Below are 25,549 nucleotides of genomic sequence, written 5' to 3'. Positions count from 1 at the left end.
TAAAACATACGCAAAATTTGATGGCCTCTTATAAAAAGAAAGACCTAAATAAATTTAACGGAAGTTCACAATTACCAGGTTTCAGTATCATCCATTATAACTCACTCACACAATGTCATGAATACAAACATCAAGTTCAGCAACCCAAATTCTAAGTCTTTGAAGGCGAAAGTAAACCTAATACCTATATGCTCTCCATAGACCATTGCTACGGCTTAAAATACTCCCCATACAAGCCTTATGCATGTTCAACAGCTTGCACTCCAAACCCAGAGAAAAGCATCCTGCAACCACAAGTAAAAAAGCAACCAGGATCTCTTTCTGAATAAAATGAGAGTGAACATGAAACAGAAAATTAAACAATGTAGAAGCTGACGCAGAATTGAACTCACTAACATGTAGCTTTATTTACATAAAATAGAATGTATGGGGAAAAGTTCGCTCAGAAACCTCCCCCAACCAGGTCATCGAAGCTCCAGAAGTCCACTGAGTTGCCACCATCCTGAGTTGCATCTGTGCTGAGGAAGGCGTCCACTGAAGCATCCCAGCTCCCATCAAGATATGGCGTCTGAAAGTACTTCAACTCAAAAGCTGAGAGCTCATCAGTCAGTGTCTTTCCTGCATTATCCTGAACAGGCACCAGATCCTCTGGGTTAGACTTCAGTTTCTTCGTTGGGCTAGCATCCTCCAGAAACAGTGAGTCATCACTTTCTTCCATAACACATGAAAGAACAGATGATATTTCTGGAGTCTTTGAACCTTGTTCTCCCCAGCCAAAGTCAGAACAATCAAAAGAATTGCTTCCCTGATCAGAGCTGAAATACAGCGGGACAGCATCGGATGGGGTAGAGGATTTCAGCGCAACATCCTCATTGGCCGGGAAGGTGGACATAAACCCAAAGTTATTAGTTGCTGGCTTTTCATCCAGAAAACCCATAGCATTGTAGTAGTCCTGATTTGGGTCATTCACAAAATTGATATTCTGGTTCAGATTAGGCTGAATGGCATTTGTGTTTGTCTTGGGTAGCATTTTCTGAGGATTTGCCTTGACAGAACGCTTTGCAGAAGATCGTGGGGTTTCATCAGGGAAATTAACCTTGGCTTTCTTGCCACGAATTCTACGTGCCTCGGAATCATAAGCCCTTGCAGCTTCTTCTGCAGTGTTGAAAGTTCCAAGCCAAACCCGGACCCCTTTCCTTGGGTCTCGGATCTCTGCAGCCCACTTACCCCATGGGCGCTGGCGAATTCCCCTGTACTGGTTCTTCCTCTTTCTCTTTGCAGATTTCTCAGCCTGCCCATTGAACTCCACTGATTTCACAGTCGTAGAGCCTTCAATAATTGGAAGAAGAAATATATCAAAGACAAGGATAAAATACACCAAGGAAGTTCATTAATCTTCTTCGATGTAAATCACATGAAAAAAAAAACTCATGTATTGATCAAAAGGATTCAGAACATGTTTAGGTACACAGCCATAAGGATTCAAAGAGAAAAACCTTCACTCCATCACCTATGACCCCAAGAAAAAAATGAAAACAAACGCCTGGATCATAGTTATACCAGATGCGATCTGATACAATATGAAAACCAGATGCGATCTGATACAATATGAAAAAGAACAAAAGCTTAATATTATTGCATATGACAAAGATATTGACAAGAAGAAACTTTGATCTCTTCATATTGCTACAAGCATGATCATCACATGACATAAAAAGCAGAATAACTTGACAGGACATAAGGTATAACAAGCAACTAGTAACTTCTACAAATAAAAATATAAATTATCGAAGGAAAAAATGAAGATATCATCTCCTACGGATCAATAGAAATATATTCCGTATTTGACTCTGGAAATTCCAGTTCACTATGGATCCCAGCCTGATATTTGATTATTTGCAAAATCGACCATAAACCAAATATTAATCCATTACTAGCTAGAGATAATAAACAAAAATTGAGAATTCTTACAAATATTATTTTGAGAACAATGAAAATCTACAGTGATGATTCCTTACATAAAAATTCTATTTTCCCCCTCCCTAAAAATTAATAAACAAAAAGTCATTGATCAAAATCATACAAGATCACCAAGATCTTTCCCTACCCACCTAACAAATACCTCATCAAATTTTATTTATTTTTAATTATTAAAACAAACTTCTTTTCTAAAGCGATCAGCTTACACATACTCAAAATTACACATCTATAATTTTTTTAACAAGCAAAAAAAGCTGTCTGCTATAGAACAATAACAAAACTAAATAGAAATTTTATTCAAAACAAAATTTACTCAGAACATTCAGTCACTTTGAAGCCACAAAATTTCATAAATTAAATCGGAAAATATTTATAAACAAAAAAAAAAAATATATTACTATCTACCCCATGAGCAGAAAAATCAGCAACTCAATTTTCGTATGAAACAAAATAATCCAACAGATTGAATCACCAGAGTTCCAGAACCTATGACATAAAATATTCAAAAATAGCATCTCTAACATCAATCCACCCTTTAAACCAAAAAGCCAATACATGCATCACAGAATCAATCAATACACACAACAAACACACAAATGATGTAAATGCTCAAGAAACAACGACGATAAGAGGTAAGGCTTACCACGAGCAGAAGAGGGCTTTCCAGCAGAGAAAGCAGAGGGCTTGGCCTCAACCATTTCATCATCTTCGTCCACGTCAGACTCGTCCTTGAATTCCTGGAAATCAGCCTCGAAGTCGTGGTCTAAGTCAATGATTTCGGGCCTGAGAGGCTTCGAGAACCGCTTATCCGAACTGGGTTTTTTGAGATCGGGCCAGAGGTAGTCGGCGGTGAGCCGAGACCGAGTCGGCGCTATGAAATCGGATATTATAGCACCTCCACACATTTTTGCTGTTTCTCAGAGGACTTTGCAGCTGGAAAAGGTGTCGGAAAATCGAAAAGCTGGGATTTTTCAGACTAAAATGTATACGACTGGGTTTGTGTTTTGGAAACGAAGCGAGTTAAAAGAGAAATGCTTTTGTTATTTTCTTCTGAGTAAACTGAGGGTTTTAAGGTTTTTATATATATTTTCTTGCGCGCAAAGGACCGGGGCGGATGATTCTTTTACTTTCTTGCCCTTGTTTAACGCGGAGATTTACATATGCCGCTGCTTTTGTTCTCCAGAACGCCCTTCTCTGATGCTTTCAAATTTACCGCTGCTCTTTTACTGGCCTCTGAAAATACAAAATAGAAAGCAAAAGTAGCAGATGAATTTTTGGGATTTAGGAGGATGATTTTTATTTTTTATTTTTACTTCAGGGACTATTTATTGATCATGGTCATTTTAAATTTATTCCCGATTCTTTACCAAAACTATATTCTATTCTATTAACGTTCTCACTCAAATGAAAGGTGAATTTGAACTTGTTATGGTGTTTTAGTTTTAAATAAGAAATCTATGAAAGGGAGTTCATCAAAAAAATAGAAATTTTTGTGCGTGTTCGTATTGCATTGGACATTTGTAGACATATACAACTTTGTATGCGCCGATATATTCTTTTGAATTTTCCAAGGCAAATATATCGAATCTACTTTTATTTCTAATTACATCATGTGCCAATAAATATTCCTAACTATTAAAGTTACAAGTCCTTGCACTTGCGTAATTATAATGACAGCATGAGTTTTGAAGTTGCGTATTTATGATTGTCACCAAATTTTTACAGTACTTCATATTTTTAAAGAAAATTTCTTCGTATGAAATAAGTAATTATGTACATAAAGAAAATGACATTTTTATTAACGTCAGTCGTTCTTACGTATAGAACATCCTATAATTGGTCTCCTTTATTAATCGGTGTGAGTGTGTATTAACTCTTGAGAAAGTAATAATGATGTTTAGTCATTGCATAATACAGAGATAGAGATAGGTTGGAAGTTGGCAAAAACATAGAGCTATGGCATTTCTCGCCTTTTGGAGCTTTCCATTGGCAAATTTGGCTTTGGAGGTCATTAAAACCTCAGATATTGTCACAGCCACTTTGTGGAATGTGGAAGAAAATCTGACGAATTTTGTATAAAAAAGAATTTCATCATTATTTACACCTATCAAAGCTTTTCCCAACTTTTTTGGTTGAAATTACCTGACAATATCTTATATGCTTCAAATAAATAAAATTAAATGAAATTATTAAGAGTGAGATTTTATCATAAAATGTTTTGACGCTATCACTAGTGGAACGACTCATTATATGTTGTATTTTATCTTGTCAAATTTCTGGTGTGAGACTTTTTACATTCTTCAACAAATACGATGACTCTCAATTGTATATTCGGATTTAATTAGAGATAAATTACTTTAATAACCTCCTATATTATTATTTTAAAAAAGTGGATTCTCAAGATTAGGTAGCAAAAATTTGGAGGATTTATTACCTTTCGTGGGCCTTATTTATTGAGATAGCTAGCAAGAACTCTTTGGGTATATATATCTTACCTAACTTTCATAAGTCCACCTCTATGAGGAGGACTGGTTTACCTTTACCCTATTTTGACCTGAAATCATTGAAATGTTTGAACCACACCTAACTTTTCTTGAATTCACGAGTTTCACAAAATCAAGTCCATTTTTATTTCCTTGCCATTTCATTTCAAACAGTGACGTCGTTTTGACATCTTAATTAAGGAGAAATTATAACCCGCGCATGCATAAGCCACTGATTTATCAGATGATTTTCTGGACTCAACATTAGAAACCTTTGTACGTACGTGTTGGTCAAAAACAGAAGAAACCGTGTCAACAACACATGTTCTATGCTCGGGAATCAGAAACGTGCACATTTTGCAAAGTGCTTTGATCACTAGAAATCCTTTTTTGACTTCTAAACAAAATTACTTTTATTATAAGTTGCGACATGTGTTATTTCTTCGCCTCACTTTAAATATGACATTAAAAAAATTTCATTTGTTCGCTATCTCATTTAGAATTTTCGTACGTGTCGACGACTTTCAATCATTAATTAATGTAATATGTATTGTGAGATTTATATCAATTAACTACGAACAATTATTTTAAAATCGTTAAACAGCTAACCTCTCAATACTAGTCATGTGTTCAATTTATATATCATGGTATATACCTTGAATCATGCTTATGTTCTTCATGAATTTCTCCAATCCTGATATGTCGGATAGCTCTAGGTCATGTTTACAACAGTTGTAAGCAGAATTTCTGTCTCAATTTTACACCGTCGATCTGTCGTAACGTAATTGGTGGATCAATCTGTTGTTGACCAGTTACCCACCACTGTAAAAAAAAAAACTCAGAAGAGCAACATGGCAATCATCAAATTCATACACAGAAGAGGGTGAAATGGGAAGGGGGAAAATACTACTGTTTTACCGCGGTAATTTCAAAAGCTACTGTACATGGTGAGGTCTATCTCAAGTTGTGTGAATGGGTTAAAAAGTGAAAATATATAATTTAAGCGACGGAGGAAAGGAGGTTCATGCATCAGAATATGGTGCAATTAAACGAGGAATGAAAAAGATCGGAAAAAACTAAGCGACAAATCTTAAAAGAAATGAGTGGGACCCTTATTCGGTGTGGGACTTTTTTTTTTGGGTCGAATGGGATATATGATAATGATAATCCCGATCTTTTGAACCACAGGAGTTCAAGAGATTGTAGTCATCCACCGTTAAATATTAATCCAATGGTTCAAAAAAGTTTCTTAAAAAGAGTGTAATAATAAGTGAATCGTTGAATTTACATCCAATAGTGAATAATCACAAATTTCTTGGATCCTATAGTCCAAGAGATCATGATAAATATTTGATCGATAGTTTTGTGAGTCTTATTTCGCATTGTATTTAGACGGAAGTCCCGTTTCCTTGAAAATGATATAAGATAAACCTTTTTCTATAACTTGGTTGACGTGCAGTTGTATTATTTTGCCAATTTATAAGCATTCTTTCATGGTCCAACTTGCTTGGGTGCCTATTACTGCATATGTAGTAGTATACACATTTCTACCAAAGTGGGACGTGGAACCCTTCTACACGATTTTGCAATGGATGCTGTAATTATGATTAAGTTTGATTAATTATGTGATTCATGCACAAATTTTTAACCTTCTAATAGGAAGTTAAACTCTTTTTTTTTAGGGTCCGATAATTGGGTTTTGTTTTGTTGAAAAATTATGAGATAATATACTAGATATAAAGGGACAATAAACTAGCTACAAAGTGCTATTATAATTACGAAGAAATTTAACATCAATATTAAGACAATCTAGTGTTTCTTCACTAACGATTACGCAGCCAAAGAAACTATAATACCGGCATCCCAACTAAGATTGCAAATAAAAAAGAGATAAGACTTAGAAAAACCAAACCTAAACAATACAAATAAGAACTCTTACAAAATAGAAGTGAAAAGTTCTCACAAATGATAGATGAAAAGCTCTCACAAATGAAAGGTAAAAACTACATTAAAAAAAACCTCAAAGAGAGTTTTTACAACTTATTCTAAAAATAAAAAAACTAAATCTGTCGGATTGCAATTATGTTGTCACAAAGCCAATTCACTGTTCGTAAACACCAAAAGATAACAGATATACACCGATTGACTATCATCTTTGACAAATATAGCAGATACATCGAAAAAACGTTCATGAGAAAATTGAGTTTAAAGTAGTTTAAACTTTAAAATATGTTCTTCAAATGATCTTATCTTATCCACACCTTTTGATGTAAATCAAGTTTTGTCACATGCTATCACTATTTTTATTTGTTTGTTGCTAAACAAAACGCATTTGCAGCTTTTTGTCCCATTCTGTCCCCCATTCCTCTTAATCAAGTGAGCCTAAAAATTTAATTGCCGACTAAGTGTCCTCTCCAACGTTGAGTAAACAAATTAAGATATTATTCTGATGATTTTATATTAACATATACTAATACTTGTGGGACGGATCCAAGAAGGTTCAGAAGGGTGATGAGGTGGAAGAGGAGCTTGTGCTCTACACTTTCATGATTCACTTATTGACATTTTGTTTTTTTAATTAATAAATATTCTTTGGGATATATAATAATAATTACTAGGTAGAACCATTAGTACGTACTACCATATTATATACAAAAAATCTTAAATCAAGTGGCCAAGTGGAGGATCTTCTTTGTTCCTCCTCATCCACAAAACCTAGCTGTCTTCTATTCAAAAAGTGCAAAACCAATTTTAAGTTTTTTTTCCTTAATTTCTTTTGCCATGAGTTCATCATCTTTATGCGTAGAATAAATGTATTATAAAGAGTAGTCATTAAATGATAAATTTTCATAATAGTTTTGCATATAGTTGTTAACATACATCTATATGGATCCGAGATTAGTTGAAGTTGTCCATATAGCGATATTTTCAATATTTATCGATATTATCTCAATATTTTGGTCAAATGTTGTTGAAGCTTGTGAGAAATTATCGATGTCGATATTTTCCGATAATATCGAAGATATTATTGATAATTATACAATATGTGTATCAATATCCTTGATACTTCATTGATATTTTAGACTTTGCTCATGGTGGATGCTTAGGGCTTTTAATTAGTTTAAATAAACTTAAAGGGTGTACTAGGTGAGAAGAAATATAAAGCATTGCCATTTTATCAAAACCACAATCAAAACTAAAGTCCATATCAAAACCAAAAACCAAAACCAAACCGAAATCAAAACCGAAAACCAAAACCAAAGCCGAAATCAAAACCAAAAATCAAAACCAAACTGAAATCAAAACCATAAACAAAAACCAGAAATCAGAAACCAGAAACCAAAACCAAAGCCGAAATCAAAACCAAAAACCAAAACCAAAGCTATGCAAATTTTATAGTCATTTAAAGTTACGACCTTGAACAAATGACAAAACTTAACACATAATCACATGATTAGTTTAATCTCAACTGGGAATAATCTTGTGTACATTTTTAAAAAAAAATCTTTAAATTGGTACCACTTGAAGACAAGTTGTCGACCAAGTTGAAATATTACATTGCATAATATAATACCTCATAAAATAGTGAATTCAAGTTATTTGGCTTTACCCATAAAGACAAGAAGGAATTCCATGCATCTATTATGTACTATTTCAAGACTAGGAGTGGCCACCATGTCATCCATGTCACGCTAATTTGGGAAAGGACTCTCTCTCTCTCTCTCTCTCTCTCTAAAGTAATAATTATTCTCTTAGAATTGAGGCAAAAAATATATATATTTAAATTATTTTCTTAAATTTATATCAAGGTAGAGAAATCAATAGAAAAAATTATTTCTATTGAGTCGGTGGTCATTTACTGTTACGCATTTAGACACGGGGAAGGGTTAGCTTCCAAGTTTGTAACAACCATGAACAATATTAGGTCATCGTTACGTCTGCCGATCTCTCACATCCAAAAATCCTGCAATTTAAAGTTGTTTTCCCCGGAATACCATGCATATAAAGATTTTCTCTTTCAGTTTCTTCATTTTTATATCGCATTTTTACCCAAATGAAGGAACTTTTGATTATATTTAACACGCATTGTTTACATATACTAAAAACATGTATTTAGAGTTTATCGCAACATACGAAAGTACGGATCGTGAGATTTTTTGACTATTCCGAAAAGAATAGACATGGAGTTTAGGCTTGCCCTATCAAGTCTGGCCTGGCTTTAGCTTAGTGGGTGCTGTGAAATTATAGCTATATGGACCACTTTGATTCGTCGTCACACTCACACACATGCAAGAGGGTCTTGTAGTCGAAGTAAGCAAGGTGCATATATCTTTCATGTCATTTTCTTCGACAGGATTAGGGTACTTCATTTGGCGTTTGGCAAAGATGATGTCAAATTTTAGAGGTGGAGGTGACTGGTGAAGAAAATGATGCTACGTACACAAAACTCACAATATATTTTGTCATCTCCCAAGGGACAAACGTTAGGTGTGACCTCAGATGATCAAGTGGCCTGCATTTTGACGTCGGCTGGGAGAATCATGCTTTTGATTTTTCATCGTAATCTATGTCTTCTAAATTTTCTCATTCAACAGTCAAAGATTAGTAACAAGTCAAATTGGGCACACTTGAAACCCTTTTATTTTTATTTTATTACTTGGCCTGCTCAAATATTACAAACTCATACCAAATGTTAGGCCCATTTTCCATGAAGGGGCTTTGGGTGGCTTCAGGTGGGCAAGGCAAAACATCACCCCCAACTCATAACCACAGAGTTTTAGTAGGGCAGCTATCTCTACCCAGGCCTTCTCGTTGTCCAAAGTCAGTTGGGCCACAATATTACTTGAAACCCAAATACTTTTTCGTAGCGGTAATTATCTTCATTTAATTAAAACAAATCATAATGTTCAAATCTTTAAGTTAAAAAATTTGGAGATTCACTATTATACCCAATATGGGGGCCCAAATTATAAAAATACCCTATATAAAATGGACTTTAGAAACACACCCAAAACCCATTTACAACATAACAAAAAAGCTTTTAACTTCTTATAAATTACAAAACTACCATCAATTTCTTAAAACAAGCCCAACCCTAAAATCTCATAAAAATACCCAAAGCACTCAATAGGGCATCAAAGTAATTTAATAATCAATATTAAATTCTATAAGGCTAGCTATCATTTTTTGGGTTTTTTTTGGGTTTTTTTATAGGAATTCAATTGTGTAGGGTTTATTTATAATAGTAGTGCTAGAAATGGGTATATCACTAAATATCTCTAAAAAATTCCATACGTACACCCAATCCATGTCTGTACAAGTATATCCAACATGTAGAGACGGTAACGAGTACGGCGCAGCAGGGGCTGAATTTGTTATTTTCGTCGCTACTCGTCGGGATAACATGACCTCAATCAGGTATAAAACCATTGTACATTTTTTCAATTTGTTTCCTTGACATAAACATCTTGTATTATCACATCAAAGAAGTAGAAAAATATTACAACCACAAACACATAATGTGTTCATAACTATTCCTGTCCCCATTAGGTGTAACCATGTAAAGGGCTCGCGGAATTGGCGGGGAAATTGCGATCCCAAAGGAAGTCACATGTTCCATCAAACAACAAAACAAGAAATTGAGAAAAAGAAAGAGAAACGTGAAGTGACTAGCTTCCACAAAACCTAGATAGTGTAGTGAGACATGTGAATCTGACCACAGATGCATGCCCCACGTTACGTAAGTCATATCTGGCAGGAAGGAAAATGCCTCTGCAATTTATGGACTATGCTATCCTTGAATTCTAATAATGGGAGAGGCGTCGGAAAGCATTGGTCCCTCCAATATGTAAAGTCAGCTTGCAACTTGCCCTTGCAAAGTTGCACCTTGTGAATCAAACTTGATAGCATAGATTGGCCAAGACAATGCCTGTAATTTCTACATCAGGGGGTGCCTAGGGTGGTTGGTTTCTTAGAACAAGCCAAGACATGTGTGCTGCCTGGCCTGTCTCTCCACATGCGATAGCCAAGATTGAGATCGTAGTTTGGGTTTTTGTTGTTGTTCTTATATTTAAGGAGATCTACACAAACGAATTAGTTAAATGATGAATATCACGAATAATTTTACGAATACACGTCGCAAAATTGTGATTTAAGAAAGAACGGGGCATCATGATTTTATGAGCAAAGTAAAACAAAATATCAACTGCTAAAGACCGTGTTATAATGGTCAATAAAGTTAAAGAATTTCCCTAGTAAGTGACACTTTCCAGCTAATAAGTTGCTTTTGACAAACGGATTAATTAACCTTTTGCATAAACTTGTACGCGGACAGATCCTGATGTTATTGCTTGTGTTTTATAGCTAAAAGCATCGGGTAGGACGTCAAATTGTCAATGGATTGAGATTGAGAGGTAATAAAGTTTAAACTAAATCAAGAGGAAACTTAAAAGGGGATTCCAAAAAGCCTTCATTATTTAGATTTGCATGAGGTCAAATTGATCTTGCAAAAAGCCTAGACAACTGGTTAGTTGGATCTTCTCATTAGGCATGCACATATTTCAAACACACTACACAATTTATGGGTTTTTAATCATGAATAATACACCATTTTATATCATAATTTCACCCATCAAGAAAGTAGTTTGTCTGATTTGCAGATTTAGTCCAGAAAACGCCATGTCGTTGCTTCAAGCACCCCACATGATTCTTCTTGTCTTAATGATTCTCATTAGCTCAATGTTTACGTGCAGAAAGAAACTTTGACAACAAAATCATATTGCAGGAAACAAAATCATATGCTTCACAAATCTTACTTATAAACTAATCAGAACGATTTAGAGATAACAAATATACATTAAAGACTACAAAACAAAAACCATGCCTTTTTTTTTTTTTTTCGTTCTACAAACGTTTTCGCTTCTTAATCTTACAACAAACCAACCAAACCCCACCAGTTTTCTTGAGTCGAAAAACTTGAAAGTACACATTCTCATTATACATACATATTTATATAGAGAGAAAGATAAGTTATGACTTTTGTAACAAGGTCTAAGGAGCGCAAAATTCCTAAAACCCGAAACCCGAAACCCTAAACACACACACATACAAACACCTAGAGAGGTTGTTGCATTGTCACAACCAAGGGGCTAGTCACAGTGTGCTTCCCATCAGACCAAACTATAGAACCACCCTTCACGCTAGTGCTACCAGGGGATAGCTTCACTGCCAAGGCTTGCACCCTCACAAGAAAACTTAACTTCTGCCCCACCCTCCTAAACGCAAGCTTCTCCGGCTCCACCGTCACCGTCATCCCTGCAGCCGGCTTAACCGTCACCTGATAAACCGAATTCGGCGTACCCACATTTGTCACGGTCCGAATAAAATGAGTAGACATCTTATGCTTTCCATATTGCTGAAACACCACAGACAAGGAGGGGTAATTTAAGTTCCCAGAATGCCCTGCCCTCTTAGCCCCATTGCAATTGGCAAACTTCCTAGTCACCACCTGGATGTTCTTAGTGGTATAATTGGAATTGCACAAGAAATCCACGTAATCGTAAGAGACAATGTCGTAGACCAACCCCGGGTCCATTGCCTTTTGCGGGTGGACATGACCCGCCCCAAAGTCCATAACGCTGGAAGTGTTGCCGCTGGACTCGTCCAGCATGGTCTCACCCCGATTGTCCACGGTGTATGCCGTGGTCATCAGGGCGGATCTAATGGCGGCCGGGCTCCAATCTGGATGCGCCGCTTTCAACAGCGCCGCCAAGCCGGACACGTGTGGGCAAGCCATTGATGTTCCCGAGAGGATATTGAACTCCGTGTTTCTCTTATCCGAAGCCACGCCCGAGGGCCCGACTTTATCGGGCCAAGCCGCCAATATATTCAAGCCGGGCGCGATAACATCCGGCTTCAATACCTCCGGAGACTCCGGATTCGGCCCGCGGGCTGAAAACGACGCCACGACCGGCGCGGGCTGGACCCGGATCCGAGTCCCCTTGAACACAATTGTCGCTGTAGCTGGGGACTTAGACTTGGATGCGGCGATGTATCTCCTGATTTCGTCGCCCGTGGAGGCAGCGACAGCGGTGGCGGGTAACACGTGGCAGTCAGCTACTAGTCCTTCGCCGTCGAAAACCCCGTTCGCGAGTATCATACCAACGCCTCCGGCTTTCTTCACCACGTCACCTTTCGCGGCTCTTGAATTAATTCCTCTGTCGCAGACGACGATTTTCCCTTTTACTTGATTCAGAGAACCTTCTAGACACAGAGACGAGGAGTAGCCATCGCCGCCGACGCCGCCCGCGTAAACCAGCGGGTACATCCGACCCGGAGCGAGACCCGGCCCGGAATAGATGCTCATGCCCGGGATTATTCTGCCGTTCCCGAGCTTCACATCGGCCGGGAAGTCCCTGTCGATAGTTCCCGCGCCTACGGTTGTCACCCACGGTGCCACATTGGTGACTGTGAGCCCTCCGGGACCGCCGTTTCCGGCGGAGGCAGAGACGAAGACGCCGGCGTCCGAGGCTCCGTACGCGCCGATGGCTATGGCGTCGAGGTGGTAGGGGACGACGACGCCACCGACGCTGAGGGAAACGACGTCGCAGCCGTCGGCGACAGCGGCGTCGAACGCGGCGAGGATGTCGGAGTCGTAGCAGCCGGCGCTCCAGCAGACCTTGTAGGCAGCAAGCCGGGCCTTGGGAGCCATTCCGGCGGCAACGCCCTTGGCGTAGCCGAGAGTGGATGCCGGGAAAACGTACCTCCCGGCAGCGATGGAGGCAGTGTGGGTCCCGTGGCCGTCGGAGTCGCGGGGGGAGCGGTACTCTGTGGTCTCATTCATTTTTCCGTTGGTGGACTCGAAGCCAGCGGAGAAGAAGCGAGCGCCGATAAGCTTGCGGTTGCAGGTGGTGGCGGGGAAGTCTTTGCCGGCGACGCACTGGCCTTTCCACTTGGAGGGGGTGGGGCCCAGGTCTCGGTCGTGGAATGACTTGCGTTCAGGCCAGATGCCGGTGTCGATGACTCCGATGACAAGGTCGGACCCGAAATCGGACTCCCTGAGGAGGGTACCGGCGGCGTCGGTGGAGCGGAGGCCGAGGAACTCGGGGGAGCGGGTGGTGTGGAGTTGGCGGACTTGCTCGGGGATAATGGTGGTGACGTGGTCAAGGGACTGAAGTGTCTGGGCTTGGGATGGGGAAAGCTTGGCAGAGAAGCCATGGAAGACAGTAGAGTAAGTGTGGAGGACAGTGGGGGCAGTGGCTTTATCGGAAGAAAGAGAGGAGAGAGAGGAAGAGTACCAGTCTTGGTGGGTTGGGAAAATGGAGGGTTTGGAGCTTGGCTGGACTTGGACTATGAAGGTCTTTGCAGCATTATTAACATTATTATTATTATTATTATTATCAGAAGAAGAAGAAGAAGAAGAAGAAGAAGAGGGTAAGTTGGAGAAGGAGAGTGAGATTATGAGGAGATAGAGAAGAGAGAGAGCCATTGGAGAGAGAGAGAGAGAGAGAGAGTGAGCTTGAGCTTGAGCTGCTTCTTCTTCTTCTTCTTATTGCTTATGGATGAAACACATTAATGAGTTTAATAATAAAAAGTGAAAAAAGAAGAGAGTGAGATTGGGAGGTGGTGTGGTCACACTCTATTTGGTACTTGATTTCATCACTTTGGTTTGGGTTTGATTCAAAATTCAATTGAAAATTGAATGCATTGTGTAAGTAGTATTGCAGACAGTGAGGTGGGAGAGACAGAGAGAGAGAGAGAGAGGGTACAATTACAATCAATGTTTAGCGGGGGGAACTATATGGTCTATGTACTTATACAACTTTACTGTGTAGTTTTCATTGGTACAGGAAAGAAGAGGAGGAGATGGGTTTTTTGTAACTTTATTGCTAACAAAATAGTGGAATGTTTTGTCTTTATCCCTGTGTTCTTGGATGTGATGTTTGAGTGGTTTTTGCTTACACCTTTCACTTCTTTCAAAAAGACGCAAGGAGGAAATTTGAGAGAATCTTATGCACCATGTAATTTTTTCTTATTGTTGGTTAGTGACCTTGTGGATCAGCCTGCTTAATTAAGCTATATTTGACTGTAAAAAACAGTAATTCATAAAATAAGATTTTAAAAAAGCCATACAACAGTGACCTGTTTAACCAGTGAATATTTTCTGAAAAGCATAGTGACATATTGCCGCTAAATCAATATATATATAAACAATTACAGTCCTTTTTCTTTAGGACTCGTTTGAAAGTAATTTTTTTTTTAATGAAATGTTTAACAGTAATTTTAGATAGATTAATAGTCACTTATATGGAGAATTATTTCTCCATATAATCACTTTAAAGTGATTTGATTTTATGGAGAATCATCTCTCGTGTTTATGTGAAGACCCGTATTTTAAACGAATAAAAGAAGATATTTATTTTTTAGATAAACTTCAACGATATTATCTTTTTAAGATATTTATCTTTTGGATAATCTTATCTTATTATGATATTTATTTTTTGGATAAACTTGAATGTTCTTATCCTTTTAATATTGAAGTTTATCATATCCCTATAAACACTATAAATAGGAGCATAACCTTATAGTTTTAAAACATGATAAATTGGAAAGAAGGAGAGAGTGGTGATGAAACTCTTGGAGCTTGGTTTGGGTGATAGTACATGAAGATAGGTAGATGGGTTGTCTTGCCAATTTATTTTAAGGGCTTTCATTATCGAGGTGAATGGTTTATGTAATGTGTTCTAAAAGTTCTTATTTTGTGATAAAATATGAAAACCATGAATTATCGTGGATTTGTTCTATTTACAATTATCTCTCTATTTCAAGTCAAGCATGTCTAATTTGGAGCAATCTTTCACACTATATATATTGGAATATTTGTGAAATATGTATTATTCATAGAACATGAGAACTTAAATGTTGGGGTATCAGAGGGATAGATGTACCACACGGGGACATAGGGTAGTAAGGCCAATAGAGGTCACGTGGTTAGTTACATGCTATGAAGGATAACCGAGATATGAAGGGATGATGTGATATGATCTGGATTGGTGTATCTTTTCATGATATTTTCTAAAGTGTGTAAAACAGCATTGCTTGACTAGCATATTACATAATCTACTCACTGAGCAGTGGTTGCTCATCATTCACCCTATTTAATTTTTCAGATGTATTAGTGGGCAAGACAAGGACTAAATCGGTTGAGGCTGAATTAGATGAGAGTGATAGAGCTTTATTTATTTTTATTGTAAAGTTGTAAGATTTTGGATATATTTTTATAAGAGAAGTTTATTTTAAACCCTGTTTTGGCTTTCTTTTTATTTTCTCACGCACCGGGTGCGGGGTTTCTACCGATCCCAGGTCCGGGGTGTGACAGCTTCTCCCCAAAATCGCTTAAAATCACTTAAAGTAATTATATGGAGAAGCACATGAGAGATGTTTCTCCCCTTAAGAGCAATTCCACCCATGGTGCCATGGTTAACGGCAAGTAAGGGCAAACACTATTTGCATGAATAGTGATTGCCCTATTCTTTTTTATTTTGCTTTTCAACCCATTGTCATGGAAAATCAAGGCAAACACTATTCACATGAGATATGAGGAGAGCAATTTGTGTGTTGTTTTGTTGTGGGAAGTGAAGAACATGACTAGGTATTTATAGAAAAAATAAAAAATCTAAATTTTTTAGTTTTTTTTTCTTTTTTTAATTTAAATTGGTCGCTGATGTCAGTATGAGATTGGCAAACTCAAGCAGCAGATCAAGCAATTCTTGCTTTTGGGTTAGCCTGGGTAAATAGGGCCCATTTTTGCATGAACTGCCTTTCATTGCTAAGCTTCCTTTTGCCCTAACAAATGAGCACCGGTGGAAGTGCTATAAGTAATTTTGACCCTCCCAAAATCATTCATAAATGAGCTCTTATTAGTTAGAACGAGTATTTTTCATGTAGATAGGAAAACCAGAAATCAAACATGCCAACAAGACAAAATGGAATCTTCAATCTATGAATGAGACACCACCCAATTTTAAATTAAATTAAATATCATCAACTAAAAAAATGTTTATATACATATATATATATATATATATGTATACAATCCCGATCTCTTATATGTAATTTGCAACGAATCTACATTGCATACTAAAAGTAGAGGTCTCTGCAAATGGTCTCACAAGCTTATTCACTTCTCATTTCTTTCTTTGATGTTACTTATAATATTAGTATGGAATTGGATCCGTGACAATGATCTGGTCTAGATTCTCTACGGTAGAAAAAGGCCCAGGTTTGCTGCCGCTTACGTGTGACTTTGTATGGGAAGTTGGGATGTTTTTTTTTATAAATATATTATATATTCGTAAAAGCCTTATTTTGTTGACAGAGTAAAAATTTATTTGTATTTAGAAATGTAAAATATAAAAAAAATTGAGTGTTCAGTTGGGGTACTAGTTGTGTGGTCATAATCGAACACGAAATTTAATTCGGAAATGTAATATTATTATTATTAATATATAAAAAGCTGAATGCCACACGTGTTTATGTCTTCTATGTCATGTCACACGAGGGTTTCTTCTTCTATGCCATGTCAGAGACATGGTTTCTTCTTCTATGCCATGTCACACGAGGGTTAATTTGGGGTGCATTTTTGCTCACCACCTTAACCCTAAATGTACCCTTATCACCTCTCTCAAAAGTTGACACATGTTGATAGGTTTAACTATAGTTAATTCTTTATTTTTTTATTTATTTGATAACATTATTATGAGAGAGAAACAATACTTCAATAAGATTTTTCCTGATTTACCCTTATTAACCTAGCAAACTTTCTACTTTTCTAAATTAATTAACAACTACCCAAATAAATAATTGGCAATTAGCTTTATATCCCGTGTTTTAATATGAATATCAATTCACATGCTTCAATACTTTGAAGAACACACGCAGATACTTTGAGTCTCAATTGGCTTTAATTAACTCCTTTTATACACGCCCAAAAGTTACACTGCTCTTCAATATATTATTACGTTGCAATTTCTCAATATTCTTGAACCTGTTTTCTTTCTTCAACCGATGAGTTAATTATGATGTTGCAAGTTTCCAACCAATTAATTTTAATGTTGCAAGTTCTGGACTAATTAATTCTTGTTTTATTATTCTAAATAAAACTTACTCCATAGGAGCAAAATATATTGGAGTTGCAGAAATTCCAAAAACGATGAAGGAACCAAGCTCTGCAATAATACCCTTCATTGTCTCATTCCTCTTGCTCTGCAGTACGGTTCATTCTATCATTCCTTTCTGTGCTAGTCTTGATCCACCAATAAAGACGATACCAACATCATGGACTAAAAAAACTAAATAATGCAGAGCAATCACCAAAGTATAAAAAAATAATCAAGCAATACAAAGTACTAAAAAAAAGAAGAAAAAAAAAAGCAGCATAAATTATTACCTATCTTTCACTAAACAAATGGAGGAAGCTTGCAATTGAAGAGCAGTGCAACTTTTGGGCGTGTATAAAAGGAGTTAACTAAAGCCAATTAAGATTCAAAGTATATGGGTGTGTTCTTCAAAGTATTGAAGCCTGTGAATTGATATTCATATTAAAGCACGGGACATAAAGCCAATTGCCAATTATTTATTTGGGTAGTTTTTAATTAATTTAGAAAAGTGGAAAGTTTGCTAGGTTAATAAGGGTAAATCAGAAAAAATCTTATTGACGTATTGTTTCTCTCTCATAATAATGTTATCAAATAAATAAAAAAAATAAAGAATTAACTATAGTTAGACCCATGGACATGTGTCAACTTTTGGGAGGGGTGGTGAGAGTACACCTAGGGTAGGTGGTGAGTAAAAATGCACCCGTTAATTTGTATCGCCAATTGCAGCTAATTAATCACCATTTCAACTATACACCAACTTCCCTTCCCCAAAATCCTCTCTAATTGGGGTTACTGCATGACTTGATGCAGAAATTTGTACATAATTACTTACCCTTAGCCTTCGTTCATTTGGATAAAGGTATTTGAAATAAATTATTTAGATTTGACGATAGAACTAAATTTATTAAATAAAATTAGAAAACGTTAGATTGTATGTATTTTAAAAGAGTCTAATGAATTTGGAATGACTATATACAATGAGTCGTTTGAAATCCATTTGCTTTCTTCATTTCTTTCTTCTTCTTCAAAATGCTTTAAGATACTTTTGGGGTAATATTTTTCGTGACAAAAAAGTTCACCTAATTAAAAGTTAATTTTGTTTTTGTCCCGTTTACCTAATTAAAGTTGCAAGAGACAAATAATGTCCTTGTGTTATTCTTGTGACCAAGTGCTCCAGTTATGGCAAGGCAAAGGGGTCACTGCAACGAAAGACTAGTTGCTGCTGTGATTTACTGCTCAGGGTGTGAGCATGCATGCACATGAATAATATGGATACTGCGCCTATAACTGTACTCTGAACTTATAGAGTTATGCCGAGGTGATGTCTCGAACACATATTGTAGGGTTAGTGTTGTTGATGCAAACAAAGTTTTTGTTTAGAGCTGCACTTGTACAGAATGATCCATAATATTGTGAGGACAAGTGAAATTTTTGTTTTTTTTGTTTTGATACAAGAACGATATTGTGAGAGGGGAAATTAAACTTAAGACTTAGTTCATGTGTAAATACTCTTAATAACTTGAACTAAAGCCCCTGCACTTTTACGGTTCTGTGACTTATCCTCTCTGAGCAAAGTGACACATTTGAAGAAGATGGTTAAGCACTACGAACTATGCATAAGTTGTATACATGCAGCATTGCCGTCTTAATTGAGAAGCTATAATTTTATATCAAGGATGCCTTGGTGAACTTTACCGTAACTATATACAGGTTAATTAGCACAGTGTTATAAGTAAAATATCAAACACACATAATAGAAGGTAAAGTTTCACATAATTAAAGTTATTATTTTTTTTGTCCTGTTTACCTAATTAAAGTTGAAAGATATTAATTTTGTCGTTTATTATTCTTGTCACTAACAACATATACGAATTATTATTCACTAACAAATGTGTCTCTGCAAGATTTTGCTGTGCTTTAATATTTATATAGTGGGAACCCTGTGCGGTGGCACCATTTACACACCCTCTGGGCCGCCACTGCTAATAACATATACAAATTATTGTTGATAATGTGACCTGCTTTAGTTATGGTCAAGGAAGGAGTCTCAGCAAGACTTTGCTGTGCTTTAATAATGCCAACAATCTTATCGACCTGGGCAATAAGCCAAAAACCTAGCTTGTATGCAGTGTCCGTGACGAATGCGCCATGATTTGTTGCACAATTAATTTTCTTAATTACGATTTGGATGTATTATTAGCATATTCTTCTCATCTATGAATAATTATGAGAGAATATGTTTGTACTCTCAAATGTCAACCACACATGCACTTTGACTTCAATCCTACAAACAAAATTTCCAATGATTTTATGTTTTTTATGTTTTTTTTTTCTATACATACAGCCGCACGGCTATACTCCGTGTTTCGAATTTGGCAAAATAATATGTCTAGATGTAGATTGTATGGTAAACGAATACTTGTAGATTCTACTGAACAACTTTCATCTTCTTTCTCAAACTTCAAATTGGAAAAATTGACCATGTGAGGTTAATCAGATGAAATATTTTATTTAGGGGTCTGATTTGACTTGCTTTTGGATTTAACAAGGGAATAAAGAAGAATTCCGCAACATTTCCACGGTCTCTTTATTAAAGTTGATTTGCCTTGGAGTGGACCATCAAACTCAAAACGGGGAAGAAACCATTATATATATACGAATTTTGATATGTTATAATGTGGGCTCTATGGGGCAAGGGAAAATGACTCCTTTACTAAAACAAAGAACCAATCCTATGATGATAGATAGAGGTTTAGAAAAGTTTTTTTTTTTTTTTTTTGGGAGTGATTTCTCTCTAGATCGTTTTAACTTTTTAGCCGAATCAGGTCATTAGGGAAAGTTTTCCCATGTACGCCGTACTGCTATTAGAATGACTCCGTTTATAATATTTTTCCAATGTACTCGTTTTGTTTGATCTAATAAACTTCTATCGTTTTTTTATAAAATAAAATAAAACACAGAGAACCAATCAAGAGAAAATAATTCAAGAAACATGCACCATTAACGAAATCACCACTCATAATAATATGCCCTTAAGTAAGGATGATGAATTTGGCCTAATTAATTGAGATCGATGTCTAAGGTGGAACCCAATCAAAGTTGCAAGTGTGCAACCACGCATGGCCAGGACAGTTGTCGATCATGATCTTCTCTTATCATCATTGACATTTTGGAAGAATATATGGTGGTGGGTGGCCCATGCTTTGTAGAAGAAATCACAACCATCATAACTGTAGTTCTTTGAGTGTTACATATATATGATGACTTATGTCCTCTTTGGTTTCACATCTTCAAGATCTCAGCCAAAACAAGCAAAGGTGGGGTTAACTTGGATGAACAAGCTTAGCATTTGTGGTATTGGTGTGGCTTTGAATTTGAATTCAATGGGGCCATAATACAGTGAAAAAGGAGCACATATTTGTTCTTCAAAAACCTAAGAAGAAGACAACATTTGTTGAGGAAAGGGGAAAAAAAAAAAGTTTGAAAGCGATATTTTGGGAAGCAGGAATAAAAGAAACGAAAGCGGTGGACATGGAGGCCCCATGAGGCAGTGAAACCATGCATACTTTGGTTTAAATTAAGATGGGAGACAGAGGGAGATAGGTGAAGACTGAGGAAGGTAGGGTCGATCTTCTTAATGCAATTATTGATAAGTTAATTATTAGTCGTAGTAAAGAGGGGCCATTCTTTCTAGGTTAGGTTTCGATTTAAAACAAAGTAGGGTTTATGATTTTGTGAAGGTTCTTGCATCTTCTGTCCTAAATTTTCTCAAGTAGGGATGCAAAATCAACGACACAAAAGAAAAGGAATTATTTCTAAAAGGGAAGTGATCAAGGTAAAGGAGAATATGAACCGTTAATTAATGAAATAACCACTAATAAATCAAGAAATATGCACCTTTATAGTAGTTTTTATACAAGCGATAGGGAAATTCGAAGTCGAACGTAAAGTGAGGAGTACATCCGCTCTTGCCAATTTGATTAAGTTCATATCTGCTTTTTAAAAGTGAATTTAATTTAAATTAACTGGTGCGTAGGCACCATGAGCTTGGTCGTTATCTGTTGACAGAAAATTCAAAGTTACAGCATTATACATGGGCCATATGTGAGAGGACACCGCAGATGAGCAAATTATGTGGTCAATGCAAATTAAATTGGAGGTGTATGGATGACCCCATTTGTCACCAACCACCTGACCTACTTGTTTTTGTTTCGGATGTCGGGGAAAGAAGGAAGCAAAGGTTTGAGGTTTCATGAAGTGGGTCTAGTTTACTTGTTTGGGTTGCCAGTTTTTCCATAAGCCCATAATTACTGATTAGTAAAGTTCTATGAAGACTTCAAAACTTGCTCTGGACACCCATTATTCATTTTATTTGTTCATGGCTTGGCTACAGCACTGATCATGTACAAGATGATTGAAATTCACAAGCCTTTAGACAATTTTTTAAAAACAAAATAAAGAAAGAAAAGAAGTAAGAAATTCGGAGGAATGAGCCCACCATCTCTCCCAAAACCACTTGCGTGTGCCTCTTTTACGGGTAATTCTCACTAGTTATACATAATTATGTATGAGTTTTTTTATTTAAATTCCGTACTTTTCTTTGTTCAACCCAATACTTAAATTATTAAACTTTTAAATTTTATTATTGTGTAAAAAGACAAAAAAAAGTCATCCAACTTCATACTTAACCCTAGTACATCTATACACACACTCCATACAACCCACCATTCTTTATATGAAGTTTTAGAAACACAAACTCCTCTACACCCTATTGCCAGATTACTCTTCTCTTTCAATCCAAAAAACCTACTACACTCTCATCTTCTCTTCACAAACCCTAAATATGGTAAATCATAATCAAACAAACAAATCAGAAATAATAATCATCATAATCATCATAATCAAAGAAACAAAACTGAAGGGGGAAAAAAAAAAAAAAACTAGACATTGATTGCGAAGTAAAGAAACAATGCCTGCCTAAGCCTTTGATTGATATATAATCTGGAAATTGCCACATGGGTTTGCTTTGTTGAACAAGAAAATTTAAATTATTTAAAAAATTAATAATAAAATAATGCTGCTACACATTTGACAAAAGTGTTTTTATATCTTTTAAGTAATGTGAGGTTGAGGTGAACTTCGAGTAGTGAAAGACAAGATAGCGGAGTGTGGGGTGTGAGGTTGATGCATTTTTATTTATTATGGTAGGTTTGTATTTAGGGATAATTTAGGAAGAATAGTGGGGTTTTCTTAAAAATTGTGAAAATTTGAATTAGAAATTGAACTTAAAATATAGAACAAATAAAAATACGGAGTTTAAATAAAAAAACACTTATATATATATATATATATATATCTCTTTTATTACATGATAATACTTATCACAAGTGTCTCCCTTATGAGTTATATTCTTAGGTACCGGTTGCATACAATTGATTATGTGAAAGAAAAATTCTTTTTCTATCCTGTCCCTCCAACCTCGCAAGCCACATCCTAATCTTCCCTTGCACCTAGCACATGTTAACTTATATATCCTTCTTGTCAAATAAGGTGGGGCAAAATTTTTCGATGTGGGACTTTATATTCTTCAACACTTCTCTTCATCCCTATCGTTTCATGATTAGTCGTATCATAATGAGAGAAGATACACAACATGTGTTATGGGAGTGTAGGAGCCATATAGAAGAAAGAGATTTATTTGATTAAATACTGGAAAAGGTCAATACATAAAAGCTAAACTCTTTAGAAAAATACATAAAATCAATTTAAAAACAAAATATAAGATTAATAATAAAAAAAAATTAAAAAGGAAAAGAAAAGAGAACACTCATTAGCCATAGCCATTGGAGGGAGGAAAGAGACGTGAGGGGGCGATTGGGGAGGTTGAATTCAGGAGGGGGACGATCTGTGGGGTGGAGAAGGACGGTGTGTAGATGGTGCCCATTCATTCTTTTTGTTTCTTGTTTTTTCGGTTTATGAGTTCTCCCATTTTAAGTAAGTAACGGTTCATGAGTTCTCCCATTCTAAGTAAGTAACACAATAGAATACGTATTTTAATAAAAGAATCCCTTAAGTTCAAGGGAAAAAAAGAAGGGTAAGTATTCTCTTGAGTGAGATTGGGTAAGTAATTTTCTTATAATTTAGACTGCCCGTATTGATTATAGCCCTAAACGTTAGAAATTAACTACCGAAAAACAGACCTTAATTATATGCTTCAAAGTCAAGTCACTGGTACTTACCATTATATATACCACTTACCATCTTCATAACGAGATCTCCTTCATAACAAAACATAACAAAACCTAGAGCTACCTACCATATTATCTCCAAGATTGCTTCACAATGTTTTAGGGTTTGCCATTGCTTTCCTTCCCTCTAGAGTTCGCCATTGATTTCCTTCCCTCTGGGGTTCGCCATTAGTTTCCTTCCCTCTAGGGTTTGCCATTAGTTTCCTTCCCTCTAGGGTTTGCCATTAATATCACAAGAACTAGTGCTACAATGGCTAAAAGAGGTGCTGATGAGAGTGAGATCACAAACGATGACAATATCAATGGGAAAAGACAGAGAACTGATCCTACCATGGTTAAGATGGTTGCTGCTGAGAGTGAGATCACAAACGATGACAATATCAATGGGAAAAGGCAGATAACTGATCCTACCATGGCTAAGATGGGTGCTGCTGAGATTGAGATCACAAACGATGACAATATCAATGGGAAAAGGCAGATAACTGATCCTACCATGGCTAAGATGGGTGCTGCTGAGAGTGAGATCACAAACGATAACAATATCAATGGGAAAAGGCCGAGAACTGATCCTACCATGGCTAAGAGGGGTGCTGCTGAGATTGAGATCACAAACGATAACAATATCAATGGGAAAAGGCCAAGCAAACGTCAAAGAAGGGTTGAAATCAAGAAAGTTGAAGAGAAGAACAAGCGTCACGTGACCTTCTCCAAGCGCAAAAGGGGTCTCTTCAACAAAGCCGCCGAGCTCAGCGTTTTGTGCGGTGCAGAGACAGCGGGGATTGTCGTGTCAGGCAACGGCAAGGTGTTCTGCTTCGGCAGCCCCTCCGCTGATATCGTCATCCACCGCTACCTCGGCCACAATGCCTCCTCATTATTACATGCAGGTCAGCCAGATATTCATCATGTAAACGGCGAAGTTCGATATTGTCCTTACAATATTTCTTCGCATGTGAGTATAATGCGCAATGGTAATAAACAAGTAGAGGATTATATGGAAGCTAGAAGGCACATGGAGGTAGAGAAGATCAAGCGTGTGAAGAATAATAATACTGACAATATTGATGATATTGATAACAATATTGATGGAGAAAGAGGAGGATGGTGTTATGGGTGGTGGGAGAAGCCGATTGAGATGACGACTAGTTTGGAGGAGTTGGAGGAATACATGGCAGCCTTGCGCCAGTTGAAACACAACGTTGAAGTTCGAACCAATCAAATGGTTATGAATGTTGGGTACAATTGTTAATGTAGATTATGTTTTATAAATTCACTACATATGTAAATATATATAACTCTCTATTCAGATTTTCTCCAGATGCAAGCAATTTGGATAGATAATTACGTTTTTCTTTCCCTTCTTTGATCTAATTGTCAACCTTTGTCCCTTTCATATGTTTGCCTTTAGGTATCATTTGGACATAGACTGGATTGGAGTTGAGTCCAGGTCCGTTCTAATGAGTCTCACCCATGTAGATACAATACATTGTACTGTTGTCCAATTTAATAAGTATTAGTTTATGAAATAGCGGATATGTTGTCCTTAGATCATCGATGTTAAGATCTTATGAATTAGTCTTGCCACAAAAAGCAACTACAATTCCTTCCTCACAAATCTCATATTGCAATAGTTTCAACAAATCTCATGATGTACAGTCAAGATTTTTATCACATAATATGGCAT

General features: G+C 36.6%; 3 protein-coding genes and 1 long non-coding RNA gene across 5 annotated transcripts; 2 read left to right on the top strand and 2 right to left on the bottom strand.

Annotated features, from left to right (window-relative positions):
• Nucleotides 1-3,045, bottom strand: LOC117621105 (ethylene-responsive transcription factor RAP2-12-like). 2 transcript variants are annotated; one of them, XR_004584889.1, is made up of 3 exons: nucleotides 2,624-3,045; nucleotides 393-1,329; nucleotides 1-284 (listed from the first exon to the last, which is right to left on the bottom strand). XR_004584889.1 is itself a non-coding variant. In XM_034351401.1 (3 exons), the coding sequence occupies exons 1-2, from the start codon at nucleotides 2,883-2,885 to the stop codon at nucleotides 443-445; spliced, it is 1,149 nt and encodes a 382-aa protein (XP_034207292.1). In that variant the 5' UTR covers nucleotides 2,886-3,045; the 3' UTR covers nucleotides 1-284; nucleotides 397-442. The 2 variants fall into 2 exon arrangements, 1 of the variants encoding a protein (XP_034207292.1); XM_034351401.1 differs by having other exon boundaries at nucleotides 397-1,329.
• An 8,216-nt stretch (nucleotides 3,046-11,261) lies between these two features.
• On the bottom strand, nucleotides 11,262-14,257 carry LOC117621103 (subtilisin-like protease SBT1.5). The gene has a single exon (XM_034351400.1). The coding sequence runs from the start codon at nucleotides 13,948-13,950 to the stop codon at nucleotides 11,578-11,580; it is 2,373 nt and encodes a 790-aa protein (XP_034207291.1). The 5' UTR covers nucleotides 13,951-14,257; the 3' UTR covers nucleotides 11,262-11,577.
• An 816-nt stretch (nucleotides 14,258-15,073) lies between these two features.
• Nucleotides 15,074-15,765, top strand: LOC117621104. Its single transcript, XR_004584888.1, has 2 exons — nucleotides 15,074-15,182; nucleotides 15,632-15,765. It is a non-coding gene; the product is annotated as an uncharacterized LOC117621104 (long non-coding RNA).
• An 8,353-nt stretch (nucleotides 15,766-24,118) lies between these two features.
• On the top strand, nucleotides 24,119-25,114 carry LOC117620923 (agamous-like MADS-box protein AGL62). The gene has a single exon (XM_034351179.1). The coding sequence runs from the start codon at nucleotides 24,119-24,121 to the stop codon at nucleotides 25,112-25,114; it is 996 nt and encodes a 331-aa protein (XP_034207070.1).
• Nucleotides 25,115-25,549: the final 435 nt, after the last annotated feature.

Source organism: Prunus dulcis, chromosome 3 (genome assembly GCF_902201215.1).
Source record: "Prunus dulcis chromosome 3, ALMONDv2, whole genome shotgun sequence".
Taxonomy (NCBI): domain Eukaryota; kingdom Viridiplantae; phylum Streptophyta; class Magnoliopsida; order Rosales; family Rosaceae; genus Prunus; species Prunus dulcis.
This window is presented reverse-complemented; position numbering and strand designations above follow the sequence as displayed.